The sequence below is a fragment of the Borostomias antarcticus genome, assembly GCF_949987555.1.
Source record: "Borostomias antarcticus genome assembly, chromosome: 22".
In the NCBI taxonomy this organism is placed as follows: domain Eukaryota; kingdom Metazoa; phylum Chordata; class Actinopteri; order Stomiiformes; family Stomiidae; genus Borostomias; species Borostomias antarcticus.
In genome coordinates, this window is record NC_140255.1 from 10,289,881 (window position 1) to 10,303,290 (window position 13,410).

The following is a 13,410-nucleotide window of genomic DNA, read 5'->3' on the forward strand; positions in this document are numbered from 1 at the left end:
GCGTGTGAGAGAGATGCAGTGAGAGAAACTGCGTTGTAAATGGTGTCCTCATGCCTGTCAAGTGGAGCCTTGCCAGGCAGAATCACATGTTTCCTGCTAGAGGCAGAATAGGTAGGTCAGGAGGAAACCCCATATGGAACCCCCCCCCACCCCCCAACAGCAGCATACACACACACACAGACGTACGCACCCACCCACACACACACACAGAGGCACGCACCCCACCCACACACACACCAAATGAAATGTGAAAATTCCTAATGGTGAGATTCCCCCCTGTTAGCACCTGTTAGGTAATTAATGCCAGTCACAGCCAGGGGGGCGGCGCCGCCGCCGGCAGCCCCGCGGTAAAAACCACGTCTGTACGGGTGTCTCTCTCAACCGTGCTCATTACCGCTATCAGCCTGGCTGCCGTCCGCCTGCCGGGAAATCTCTTTAGAAGATCAACACAACACAAACAATCACTTGGAGGGAGGAGGAGGAGGAGGAGGAGGAGGAAGAGGAGGTGGGGGGGGGCAAATACAGTACCTGTGTGCACTGTTTGTTTGCTAGTGTTGTCAGGTTTTCGTTGGGCTGCGTCGCCGTACACACGACATGGCATGTACCAACGGTGTTTACGGTAAACACACGCACACACACACACCTGTCAACAAACAATGGCAGAAGTGGTAATCATATCCCAACAAAGGCTGTGATTAGAAGCACAGCCCATTGGTTTGTAGATGAAGTGAGACTGTGTGGAGAAAGCAGGCAAGTGCGTCTTTGCTCTGAAATGTAGAAAGATCGTTCCTTTTTCTAGCTGCTGTTGGCATCGTTCCAGGAGGACAGTCAGAGGCACTTTATAAGAGAGATGCCAATAGATAAATGCCTGATTAAGCAGCCAAAACAGATGTACATGGATTAGGCAGTGCTGCGTGAGATGAATTAAACACATTCAGAGTAGGGGCTTGTGTGTGTGTGTGTGTGTGTGTGTGTGTGTGTGTGTGTGTGTGTGTGTGTGTGTGTGTGTGTGCGCGAAGAGGTAGGGAAGAGAGCCACAGGTACTGATTGAAATCAATACACATATGTCTGGACTAAGTGACAAGGGATGGGAGGGATGGAATTCAATATGAAACGTAAATGCAGGAGCAGAGACATGCAGACACACACACACACACACACACACACACACACACACACACACACACACACACACACACACACACACACACACACACACACACACACACACACACACACACACACCAGTGAGGGGCTGTATTTGCTGCCTATCTGTTGTCCAGTCTGTCTGTGTAGAGAGCCTCAGGCAAACATCCCTGAAGGTATCTCAGGTCACTGATGCATCACTGCAGAGAGACACGTGGTCGCTGCCTGCCATGGTGGGGAAGCTTTACGCGGTTGCGCAGGGCTGGCTTTTTGCAGAGAGAAGAACATCAACGCCTCTTCTCGGGGATAAGTGTAAAGTCAAAGCCGTCGCCAAGACAACAACCACAGCACAGAACGTGGATTGTCAGTGTGTACGTGTGTGTGTGTGTGTGTGTTTGTGTGTGTGTGTGGGGGGGGGGGGTTCTACCAAGCACAGACAGAGCAATAATGCGTGGTATAAATTCTCTTTCTCCCTGCTACTGTTGCTGTCTTTGTCTATTGTTTAACACTCCCTCCATGTGCCTGTCTCTCTTTCTTCCTCTTTCTCTCTCTCTTCCTCTCTCTCTCTCTCTCTCTCCCCCCTCTCTCTGTCTCTCTTCCATCCACAGTGGGTCTGAGGGAGAGAGCTTTGGCTGGAGCTCCACGGCTTCCTCATACAGGACCACTGCATAGGCTCCAAATACAACACACAACAGAGAAGAAGACCCTCTCAGATCCCTTCTTCTCATATTTCCAGAGGTTCCTTGGGGCTGAATACAGTAGCTTCTGCAGACATTGACACATATATCAGAGATACTGTAGTCTCCCCTCCGGGAGTCTCTTTATCTCTCTCTCTCTCTCTCCCACCCACTTTGACGTTCAACTCAATAAAAACACGTCTGTGTCGCTACATCCCATGTCGGTGTGATTACACCACTTTGTCTCATGATTTGCAGTCTTTGTTCAAACATGCATGTGGACAATAGCCATGTTACATGCATCCCTATGAAGCGTGCTGCGCTCCTACTGTAAAAAGGCAGAGATTCCAGAATAAAGCGCCGAACAATGGCATGCTTCGTCTGGAAGTGGATTTCGCCTTGTGCCTCTCAACAACTCCCCATCTCTGCTTTAGTCCCCACCCACTGATATTATACATCTCATTAAGGTGTGCTTTGCATAAGCAGTGTGATTTGGGCGATCTGGGAAGATGCTGAAATGGTACATTAGCATATATCCATTAGACAGAACACAGTATCAGATAGAGGGACCTGCATCTCCAGAGTGGTGGGGCGGGGGGTAACGCAGGTATTATAATGGAGGGCGTTGAGGTCGTATACAAGAAATGTTGGTACACTTTCTAGATTTTGATACCTTAAAATTAATTTGGGGTTTTTAGTTACCTCCGCCCCAGCGACAGCGCAGAGCAAGAGGTAATGTTTTCGGTGACGTGTGTTGGTTTGTTCGTCCAATCCTGTTAGCAGGATTACATAAAAACTGCCAGACCGATTTTCATTAAACTCGGTGGAGGGGTGTAGCATGGGCCAACATAGAATCCGTTAAAGGAGTAGTAAAGGGAAAATGCATGTTTAGCCCTGTTTTAAAGATACTTATGATCACATACAATGGTTCAGATCAAAACATTGACAAAGCTAGCATTTTTGAGAAAGTTGATAATTGCTCTACCACCGTATTGGTCATACAATGGATGTGGATGGGCATCTTGAAAAATAATTCAAAAACATGTTAAACTCTTGATTTCAAAGACAAGAAACTCACCTAGGTGTTAGTTGGCGTTATGACATATAATTAGCCATAAAGTAAGATTCTAGTTCATCTGGAAAGGCTTTTTAAAATATTTAGCATATAACTATTCAGTCGCCGCACATACGTGTGTAAACGTCCGCAAACTAGGTAGCCTAGCAACATAAACAATAACAATAGCTACCGTTAGTAGTTCCACTTCCTGAATCCCCTCTGCGGATTGATCTACACATCTACAACGGTCGCTTCAATACAAGTCAATGGATTTCATAAAATTATCAATAAAACCCTACAGGATTCATACTTTGCGGCAAATTTGATGTCAGAACACCAACGGACACCAATTACCTCCTCGGTGAGCTTATTGTCTTTGAAATCGAGAGTTTAACATGTTTTTGAATGATTTTTCAAGATGCCCATCCACATCCATTGTATGACCAAAATGGTGGTAGAGCAATTATCAACTTTCTCAAAAATGCTAGCTTTGTCAACGTTTTGATCTGAACCATTTTATATAATCATAAGTAACCTTAAAACAGGGCTAAACATGATTTTTCCCTTTACTACTCCTTTCATTTTTGGAGCGGATCCGAATCATGGGGCGGGTCCACAAGCCGCCCAAAAATCCCCCCCATTATTTAAGGGGAGACACTACAGTTGAATAGGATTTTTTTCCCTTTAAGGATATCCTTATGCATTTTTACCAGTTTAATCTTCACATCGAGAGAAATGTTTGTGTATTACACTTTCTCAAAAAAAAAGGTTTAGATATGCAAATTAGGCAATCACTCATTAAATATGCATAGATTTTCATATATTTCGGTACCTATCTAAACAATGGATGAAGTCAGGCTTAAAGTTTTACTTTTGTTTTGATAATATACTAAAAACTTAAATATTTACAGCTGGATTTGTGAATACAAGCTTATTTTCAAGAGATATTGAAAAAATACTGCATACACCCATCCACCCAATTTTTTGGCGTATTTTTAGACAGGAAATGCAACCTAAAATGAAAAGACAACAAGATATTCACAATTCCAGCTGTAAATACTGCAGAATACATCTCAGAATCAGTATGTAAAGTTTAGTAAATGCACCTGCCCTGGAAGTTGAGATAGCAGGTACCGAGTGACGTCAGGTACTGAAAAAACATAATTTTAAGAAAATGTCCGATAAAGATAAGCATTATGAATTAATATGCTTATTTCACTGGTAAAACAATTTGAAAAATAGCTGTTTTTAATCCAGTCTCGCCATTTCTCTGTTAATGTAGTGATAGTATACATGTTATAGTAGAAGAATATCGAAAAATCTGAAAATTGAAGTTCTGAAAGAAAAAACACCATTTTGACTGTAGTGTCTCCCCTTAATTGTCAATGAGGGGAATTGAAATGGCCATATTTCAACACGGGAAAGGTCACTCGACGAATGCAGGAATACCAAACATGTCCTGCTCGCACGCGCGTGTGCGCGCATAGAGCCGTGAAACGCATTCCTGGGCGGAGGTCTGTGCTCTCAGAGCACCATTTCTAGTAACGTTACTGAATATTTACCTCAGGAGGGGTAGCATTGGCTGAGTCATATTTGCAGCAGTGTGTTGTGGGATTGTGCGCGATCTCATCTGACTCAGATTCAGGCTGGCAGTGTCAGACATCCGGAGAGACGTGGCTGACCTCTCCTTGGACAAATACCCCTCAAACAAGCAAGTGAGCAAGCAACAGACACGTCTCTCTTTCCCAGAGGGGCAAGATTAAGGCTGGACACAAAAACTACAGATAGCAAATAAAAACAACAACATCATCTAGGTTCATTCCCAGTTGTCCACTGCTGACGGGTAGAGCAGCACTGTAGAAAGCTGACCCTGTGCTTAATTCCTGGTGCCTGGTGACACACTTCTCAAGTCCAGACATGTCCCAGTTCTAGGCTGGCACTGGGTTGGAGTTAGCATGTCCCTGGGCATGTAGGCTGTGTGTGTGTGGGTTTGTGTGTGTGTGTCTGTGTGTGTGTGTGTGTGCGTGCGTGCGTCTGTTATAAAGTCACCACCGTGCTGACAGTGGGGGGTCTCTCTGCCCGTGACATGACATAGCTGCTGGCATCAGTCAGTTAGCCAAGAGAACCTGCTGGCTGCCCTTGGGCTCATGAACTATGATAGGCCTGTCCTGAGGGAGGGAGAGAGCAAGCGGGAGGGAAATTGTGTGTGTGTGTGAGAGAGAGAGAGAGAGAGAGAAAGAGAGAGAGAGTGTGTGTGTGTGTGTGTGTGTGTGTGTGTGTGTATGTGTGTGTGTGTGTGTGTGTGGGTGTGTGTAGTAGTGCCTTGGGACAGAACTGATCTGTTGCTTGGCTGTCCTAGCTGACACAGGCTGTCCTCGGCTTCAGCCAAACCACTCAGCATGCAGGCAGACTGGGGAGAGAAGGGAGCCCAGTGTGCAGCAGCAGAGCTCAGCCACCAATGACAGGAGAAATCAGCTATACCCCTCATTTACTAGGAGATCCTACTGTGTGTGTGTGTGTGTGTGAGAGAGAGAGAGAGAGAGAGAGAGAGAGAGAGAGAGAGAGAGAGAGAAGAGAGAGAGAATACCTTCGGGAGTACGCCATCATGAATACTGTTACTGCCTTGTAAAAGAGAAGATTAGCACTGAATTATTTTCACTATACTATATAAACACAGTGAAAGGGGGAACTTGTTAACAATAGCAAAGGATTATGGGGGATCTCTTACTGTGGACTCCACCACATGTAAGACAGGCTGAAGTTTGCCTCTGTGAGTGTGAGATTTAGCTTACATGTATTTATGACTGGCAGAGGGATTGTTAGATAGGAGAATGCATGCTCTATAACCTCTCTGTTGAAAAGGAGATATAGACTTCTAAAAGCATAACAGAATTGGGAGCAAACTCTAATAGATTAATAGATAGATTCTTCAACATAGAAATGGCAAAGAACTTGACTTTATCGCTAATAAACATTTCATACTGTTGATGAGAAAAATAATCCTAATATTTGCCTTAACGGCCTAATTTGCTAATTCGGCAGGGTGATTAGACATTCACTGTAGCCTTTAATTAAAAGCATGTGATCCTCCACCTGTGCAAACATCTACAGCAGATCGGTCTGTTTATCCTTCCAAAGACAACAGAAATGGATCAACTGTAGCAGAGAGGCGAATGTTACTCATGTTTGAGGATGTTCAAATTCTGGAGCACATGATGACAGACTCGCATGGCCTAATTTGATACACACACACACAGAACACAAATGTCTGCCCACGCACGCACGCGCACACACGCACGCACACACACATAATTACCTGTCAAAAATGGGATGTGACTTCCTGGCAGTAAATGAACTGATTAATATTCCCTGGGAAGAGGAGAGGAGGCGGCCTGCTGATTAGAAGTTAAGATATTCCCCAACCTTATAGCTTCTTTTATTATCATGCCAGAACGGCATGATAGAAATTTACTAAATTGCACACCAGATCGGAAACCAAACACCAAGGACACAGGCCGATAGAGGATCTACTGTATATTGGATCTGCCTTAATAATGTAAAATGTGTATGGGATGTGTTTTCAGATACTCAGGGTCAGCACTTGATTTAAAATGCCTCTGATGGAATAATATTTTGGCACTGAAGAACCCTGCAAACACTGCAAACCCAGGTCAGATAAACTAAACCAAGCTCACCTAAAATCACACATCATCACACACTATCCAGACCGAGGAGTCTGACTCATCTCCTTCTCCTCTTCACAGACTTTTCTTCTCCTCCTCTCCCTAGCCTCTTCCTCCTCCTCCTCCTCCAACACTGCCCAGCCTCTCCTTCCTTCTCCTCCTCCTCCTCCTCCTCCAACACTGCCCAGCCTCTCCTTCCTCCTCCTCCTCCAACACTGCCCAGCCTTTTCTCCGTCCTCTCTTCTCCCCAGCCTCTCCTCCTCAGCCTCTCCCTCCTCCTCCTCCTCCTCCTCCAACACTCACCAGCCTCTCCTTCCTCCTCCTCCTCCAACACTCACCATCCTCTCCTTCCTCCTCCTCCAACACTCACCAGCCTCTCCCTCCTCCTCCTCCTCCTCCAATACTCACCAGCCTCTCCTTCCTCCTCCTCCAACACTCACCAGCCTCTCCTTCCTCCTCCTCCAACACTCACCATCCTCTCCTTCCTCCTCCTCCAACACTCACCAGCCTCTCCTTCCTCCTCCTCCTCCAACACTCACCAGCCTCTCCTTCCTCCTCCTCCTCCTCCAACACTCACCAGCCTCTCCCTCCTCCTCCTCCAACACTCACCAGCCTCTCCTTCCTCCTCCTCCAACACTCACCAGCCTCTCCTTCCTCCTCCTCCTCCAACACTCACCAGCCTCTCCTTCCTCCTCCTTCTCCTCCTCCAACACTCACCAGCCTCTCCTTCCTCCTCCTCCAACACTCACCAGCCTCTCCCTCCTCCTCCTCCTCCTCCAACACTCACCAGCCTCTCCTTCCTCGTCCTTCTCCTCCTCCTCCTCCTCTCCCCAGCCTCTCCCTCCTCTCCTCCTCCTCTTCCGGCCTCCCTATGTGTCTTGAGCTGATCATAGGAGCTGTGGCTGGTCGGTGGAGGCCATCTGGAGGCAGTGTGTGTAGGACCAGAGAGACCTAATAAACATCAGCCCAGCCAACTACTGGCTTCCTGGTAAGCCCAGGGGGGGGGGGCGGGGGGGTCCTGGCGCTGAGCCATGAGAGGATCGCGCCGTCAGGGTCGGTGCACTCGACGGAGACCGAAGCCGTATCACCATCTCACCAAGACAGAGTACTGTATCATCATTCCAAGGGGGGGCGAATCCGTGATTCGAGGTGTGACGGGGCTTTCTCATTAGGCTTACGGCTCAGAAAGAGCTGACTAGTTCCAAACCAGCCCTACTTCTTCCTGCCTGGTCACCCGGTCACCAGGAAGGACGGGTCTGAAGGGACGACAGCGTCACACTGATGCTGTCTGCTGTGACGGAGCTTAGCAGCAAGATCCATGATCCAAACAACAGAGGCAGTAGGCATGCTGACACACACACACACACACGCACGCACACACACACACATGATTGAAAGCATCTGCTCACACACCTGCACCGGTTGCACGCACATGTACACTGTACACACACAACCTCCACACAAACACAGTCTAAGAGGGGAGGAGAGAGAGTGTTTTGCAGACAGGGGTGTTTCTATAGCCTGTGTATTTCACAAGCAATAGCCTATTAGGTTTTCTTACATCCAATCTGGAGACGTAAAGAGAGATTATAACTGCCGGGGAAACGGTTTAAAACGTCTTTATGAACATGATATCTGAATACAGATCACAGCCTCAGACCCACACTGGCCTCTTCGTCTCTCTCTCTCTCCCACACTTTCTCTCTCTCTCTCCTGTCCTAAAGTCCCATAATCATGGCGCCATTACACACACTGAGGTCAGGCGTTTCGGGGAAGGGGGGAGGGTTCAAAGGTATGTTTTCTCTGGTGTTCATATAGTCTGCGATCAAGCCCACCAGAGGACCAGAGATCATGTAACAGTAAAGCTTAGTGGTTCTATAAGAGCATTCATGCTCCAGAGCATTTTATCCACTGCTTTTCGATGATCTACAACAAGAGATTCAGCTTTCAGACTGACAGAAGGCATTTATTTACACCAACACTTCTTACTGTAAACTAGTCTAGGAACCGAGCGGGAGACTGTTAAAGATTCGTTGAAGATACGTCATCGACCATACATTGCAGATACATTGAAGTTACGTTGAGGGTACATTGAAGATATGTTGAGGTACGTTGAAGACACGTTGAGGGTGCAGTATGTCGTCCTTCAGACGCGTTCTGCATATAATTCAGGGGATCAACTGACCACACTGATGCTCTCGCTGAAGGTCTCCACATAGCCAAGCCTGTCTCTCCTCTTGCTCCCTCTCTGTCTTGTCATCTCACTCTCCCTGTCTCTCTCTCTGTCTTTCTCTTTCTCCCTCCATCTCTTACCTCGCCTTCTCGCTCTCTGTCTCAATCGCCACCTTTCCCTTTCCACCCCCTCTTTCTCTCTCGCTCGTCGTCTTCACCTCTCTGCATAGTTCTGTTTCTCTCCCTCCGCTGCAATCTGTCCCTCCCTCCGTCTCTCCATCTCTCTTTCCCCTCTGTTTGATGCTGACGGTTCAGGGACAAGAGATTTGCTCTCTTTAAGAATGAAAAGAAACTCCTCTCCGCTTTAAGGAGACATGAAAGTCTGCAAACCAGGCCCCTGGGGGAGAGGCTGACTGACTGACGAGCTGGTCCAGGCCTGCGCGCTGAGACAAGGTTAATCTGCCCATTTCTGATGTGTAGTGAGGTGCAGAAGCTCCCCGTGGGCCAAGGCAACAAAACATAGGCCTGATACAGTATATCACTAATTAATACTGTGTGTGCGCGTGTGTGTGCGCGCGTGTGTGTGTGTGTGTGTGAGAGAGAGCGAGAGAGAGAGAGAGAGAGAGAGAGAGAGAGAGAGAGAGAGAGAGAGAGAGAGATACAGTACTTGCATGTGCAATACACAGTCAAGGTTCCTAACACCACAACAGCCCTTAGGCTGTGAAAGCAGAGAGGTGTACAACGTCAATGATGAAAAGGGAAATGCTCCACGGCCCTTGAGGAGATACTCAGCCTACTCTACTCTACTCAGGAGAAGATACTCAGGTAGAGAATTATACGAGAACTGATTGCAGAAACAGATGCTGCATGATCCCTCAGTCACACACATGACCTGCAAGCTTAATTTCCTGACTCAGGAGAGGAAAATCCAGATGAGATCTATTGATGATGCCAGTAATAGGACAATCTAACCATGAACTATAATCAATAGATGGTTTACACTAAACATAGATTATACTGACCTGCATGGAGATACGCAACTAAATTGTCTGCTTTGGATGCTCTTACTCCAGCCCGCATTTCACACCCTGGTTATATCATCGATTTTTAATGCAAGCATTTGAACACACACCCATATCCCTCTTCTCCACCTGTCACCTCTCCTCTGCTCCCCTTATCCACTCCTCCCTTTTTCTCTCTCACTCGGATAAATCCACTTCCAGGTTACTAGAGACCCGTAAACCAATAAGATAGTGTCTCCAGGGAGATCCAGCGGATCACAAAGGTTAATAGCGTTCCACATGATTACCCAGAAGCCCTATATTACAGGGTTCAGGGAGCAGGGTCCACAACATCAATAATAATCACATCATCGCAGGGGTCTACAGCATTATCACAGGTGGCAGGCCGGGTTATCACTGCCACAGTCTACAGCATTATCACAGGTGACAGCCTGGGTTATGACTGCCAGTATACAGCACTATTACAGGTGATAGCATGGGTAATCGTTGCCACAGTCTACAGCACTATCACAGATGACAGCCTGGGTTAGGACTGACAGTCTACAGGACTTTCACAGGTCACAGCCTGAGTTATGACTGGAAGCCTACAACACTATCACAGGTGACAGGCTGGGTTTTCACTGTCACAGGGGGAAAAAAAGACCCAGGATGAATAAAGATAAAGACTTTTCATCACTTTTCCCTTTCCAAGTGTTACCTGCATTCATTTGTAATTCCGGAAAAATACTATAGCTTATGATAAAAGATGCAGTCTCCACAGACAAGTAAATCCCTTTCAATAGCCTATTAACGCCACAGACCATGGTACGTGCTGTCACTCAGGTTGTATAGTCTACTTCATAGTAAAAAAAAAATAATAATACAAATGTGAATTTCCCTCTCAACAGAGACACTGTCATCCACACAGCCTCTCCAAATACTTCCTTTCAAGAAGAATAGACGAGCTGCTCTGCTTTGTGCTCCCGACTTCCATTTTAGGGGGAGAACACAGCTCTAAGAGGACAGTGATGTAATCACGTGGTGGAAGTTGCATCTGAAGGTTTGGTGCAGTCAGATGAGATGAGATGGGTGTAAACATTAAGACTATAGCCTTATTCGCTCTCGTCTATTCCCTAGTCTCTCTTTTTATCTCACACTTTGTCTCCTTCCCTCTATCTCTCTCTATCTCTCTCTCATTCTCTCACTACCCTTCCTGTGTTTTTGGAGATGTTTGATCTTCAGTGTAACACACAAAGCCTACAGAACAGTGGTTGTATGCAGAGGCAGCCCACGGGACACAACAGAAATAGATGGCATTCACAGCTCTGTTGTTCTCTCTCTCTCTCCCTCCCACCACCCTCACCCTCTCTCTATACACATCTTCAATAACGTCGGCCTGGACAAAAATAAGACTGTGAATAACCACTGTATTTGAACATTCATCCTCGTCAAAAGCAGAAGGCAGATGAGAAACGAGGAGGATATGTGGATTGCATAATGCCATTCGACGCACTTACACAGAAAGATGGGCTATTTTCAAGCAAAAATTCAAAAAAATTAAATCCTTGCAGGGATTATCATGAAGACAGAATGTGTATTTGATTTGCTAGAACAGACTCTGGTTAATTGAACCTGCAACCAGCAACAGTATGGCCACTATATTTCTCTTGCCAGCATCTTCAGAAAACCTGGACTTGAATCCTGACATTCCCACTCAGTCTGACCACCTCCCCCAAGACTTACGGTTGATGGCCCTGGCGTCATAGTGCTGCGCGTGCATACCAAGGGCGTCCTCCCCCTGAAACGGACCTCCTGGACAGCCACCCTGAAGCACGCTCGCAACAGCCCTGTGTGAGAGGAGAGGGAAGGGGGGGCAGAGAGAGAGAGAGAGGGGGGGGGGTATCAGGAAGAATTGTGCGTAACGCTTGATTCAATTATTCTGACAAGCTGTGCTTGACTCAATCGTCAGTGAGAGATTCATACAATGTGTTACAGATGAGTTGTATTTGCCCGGAATGTGAATTCGACATTAAGATGAATGCCGGGAGTGGTTTCCAAACACACACAGCATGTGCAGGTGGTGGAGAGCATGTGGCCTCGCGCTCTCCTCACAATGAAAGGCGTGCTATGATTCACCTGTCCGTGGACAATTATTATGTATCTTCTTGCATTCATATTACACAATGCAGTCCAATTGAGCACACACCAATTGGGGAGGCTGGAGGGAATATAGCGAGTCTGGAACAAAAAGTGGTTGTCGCGCGCGCTTCTACGGCCACCAGAACAAAGCTGCGCGCGCGGGAGACGCCGAGAGAGAACCCGATGCGGAAACCCACCTTGACATGTTCTCCCTCTGAGGGCGATGCGCCTTCTCCAGACCCAGTTTGGTGAATATCCCAACTAGAGCCATGATGGCCACTACTCCACAGATCACGTACACGACCATGTTCGTTTTGTCTCTGGTGGGATCGTGTCGAGGGTCTTTCTTTTTCATAGGAGGGTTCATCGTCTTCATCCACTCCATAGTGCGGTTGTTTTTACAGTTGCTCTGATCCAGCCGCGCTCTTCTATACGTGCAGCAAAAACGGAAGCCACAGGTGCCGCAGCAGTACAGATATTCAGCCGTGCTGCAGTTGAACGGCGGGTCCCACTGGCCCATAACGTCGAAGTAGCCCTTACACTCGTCCTCCGTGTGCGGGGTCTCCGGTGTCACGCTCTCCTCCTCGATGGATCCATTGGACGTCGCCATCACGATGAAACCCCCGGGCTCTCCGTCCGCTTTGCAAACAAGCGCCATAAGTTTGACCAACAAGTAACAAAGGAGAAAGTATTTTCCCCTCATGGTGCAGTCCCCCTCTTTCAACTGTATTTGCACATGAAAATAGATTGTTGGAAGAAGGTCTCGTTGTTATAAAAAGTCCTGAGACGCACATCCAAATGGCAGAACGAAACCCTCCGCTTCAGCGAACATTTTCACCAGTATGTCCTCATCCAAAAATGATATGTGATAGTCCACTGATAAATCGTTTAATCTAATTCACTGAAACTGTTTTACGCAACGCATGCACATTTCTTCTAGGCGTCAACAGGTGTTCTCAGAAAATGATTAATATCCTTTTTTAACGACACCAAAACAACTTTACATCCATCGACAGAGACGCAACTAACTGGCGCACCGATGTGAGCGCGAGTGAACGAATAAAGAGCCGAAGCTGGATGAGACTGTTGCGCAAAGGGAGAGGAGGAGGAGATAGTGTGTGTGTATGTGTGTGTGTGCGTGTGTGTGTGTGTGTGTGTCTCGGGGAGGGGGGGGGCGCGCAATATTGAATATGGGTTGACTGGTGCTATCTTTTTATTTATTTATCGTGGTTTAATATTGGCCAACCATGTCAAAACCCACACGTACAGACAGGCATGGAAAATACGACTTTCTTAGAACAATTTATAGCAACGGAAGAACCACTGACAAAAAGGTTCCAGATAGAAAAGTCCAGTGAAGCCCCCCCCCCCCCCCCCCCCAAACCTGCTTCACTCAAACCAATGCGCACATGCTCCCCCTCGAACAGAGAGATAATACACAGTGTCAAGGGCTAGATAAGCACAAAATGCAGGCTTACATTCACCAAAGATCTGCTACAGCACACTCACATGCAGGGAGTACGACTCACCCACAC

The 13,410-nt window shown here is 47.1% G+C and overlaps 1 protein-coding gene across 1 annotated transcript in view; it reads right to left on the bottom strand.

Annotated features, from left to right (window-relative positions):
- The window catches only part of shisa9a (shisa family member 9a), a gene marked incomplete at both ends in the record, with an annotated part of 28,157 nt that extends 15,579 nt beyond the window's left edge, over positions 1-12,578 (bottom strand). Inside the window, 2 exons of the mRNA XM_084456052.1 lie at positions 11,480-11,583; positions 12,073-12,578. Coding sequence (XP_084312178.1) covers positions 11,480-11,583; positions 12,073-12,578 — 610 coding nt within the window. The remainder of the gene's footprint in view (positions 1-11,479; positions 11,584-12,072) is intronic.
- Positions 12,579-13,410: the final 832 nt, after the last annotated feature.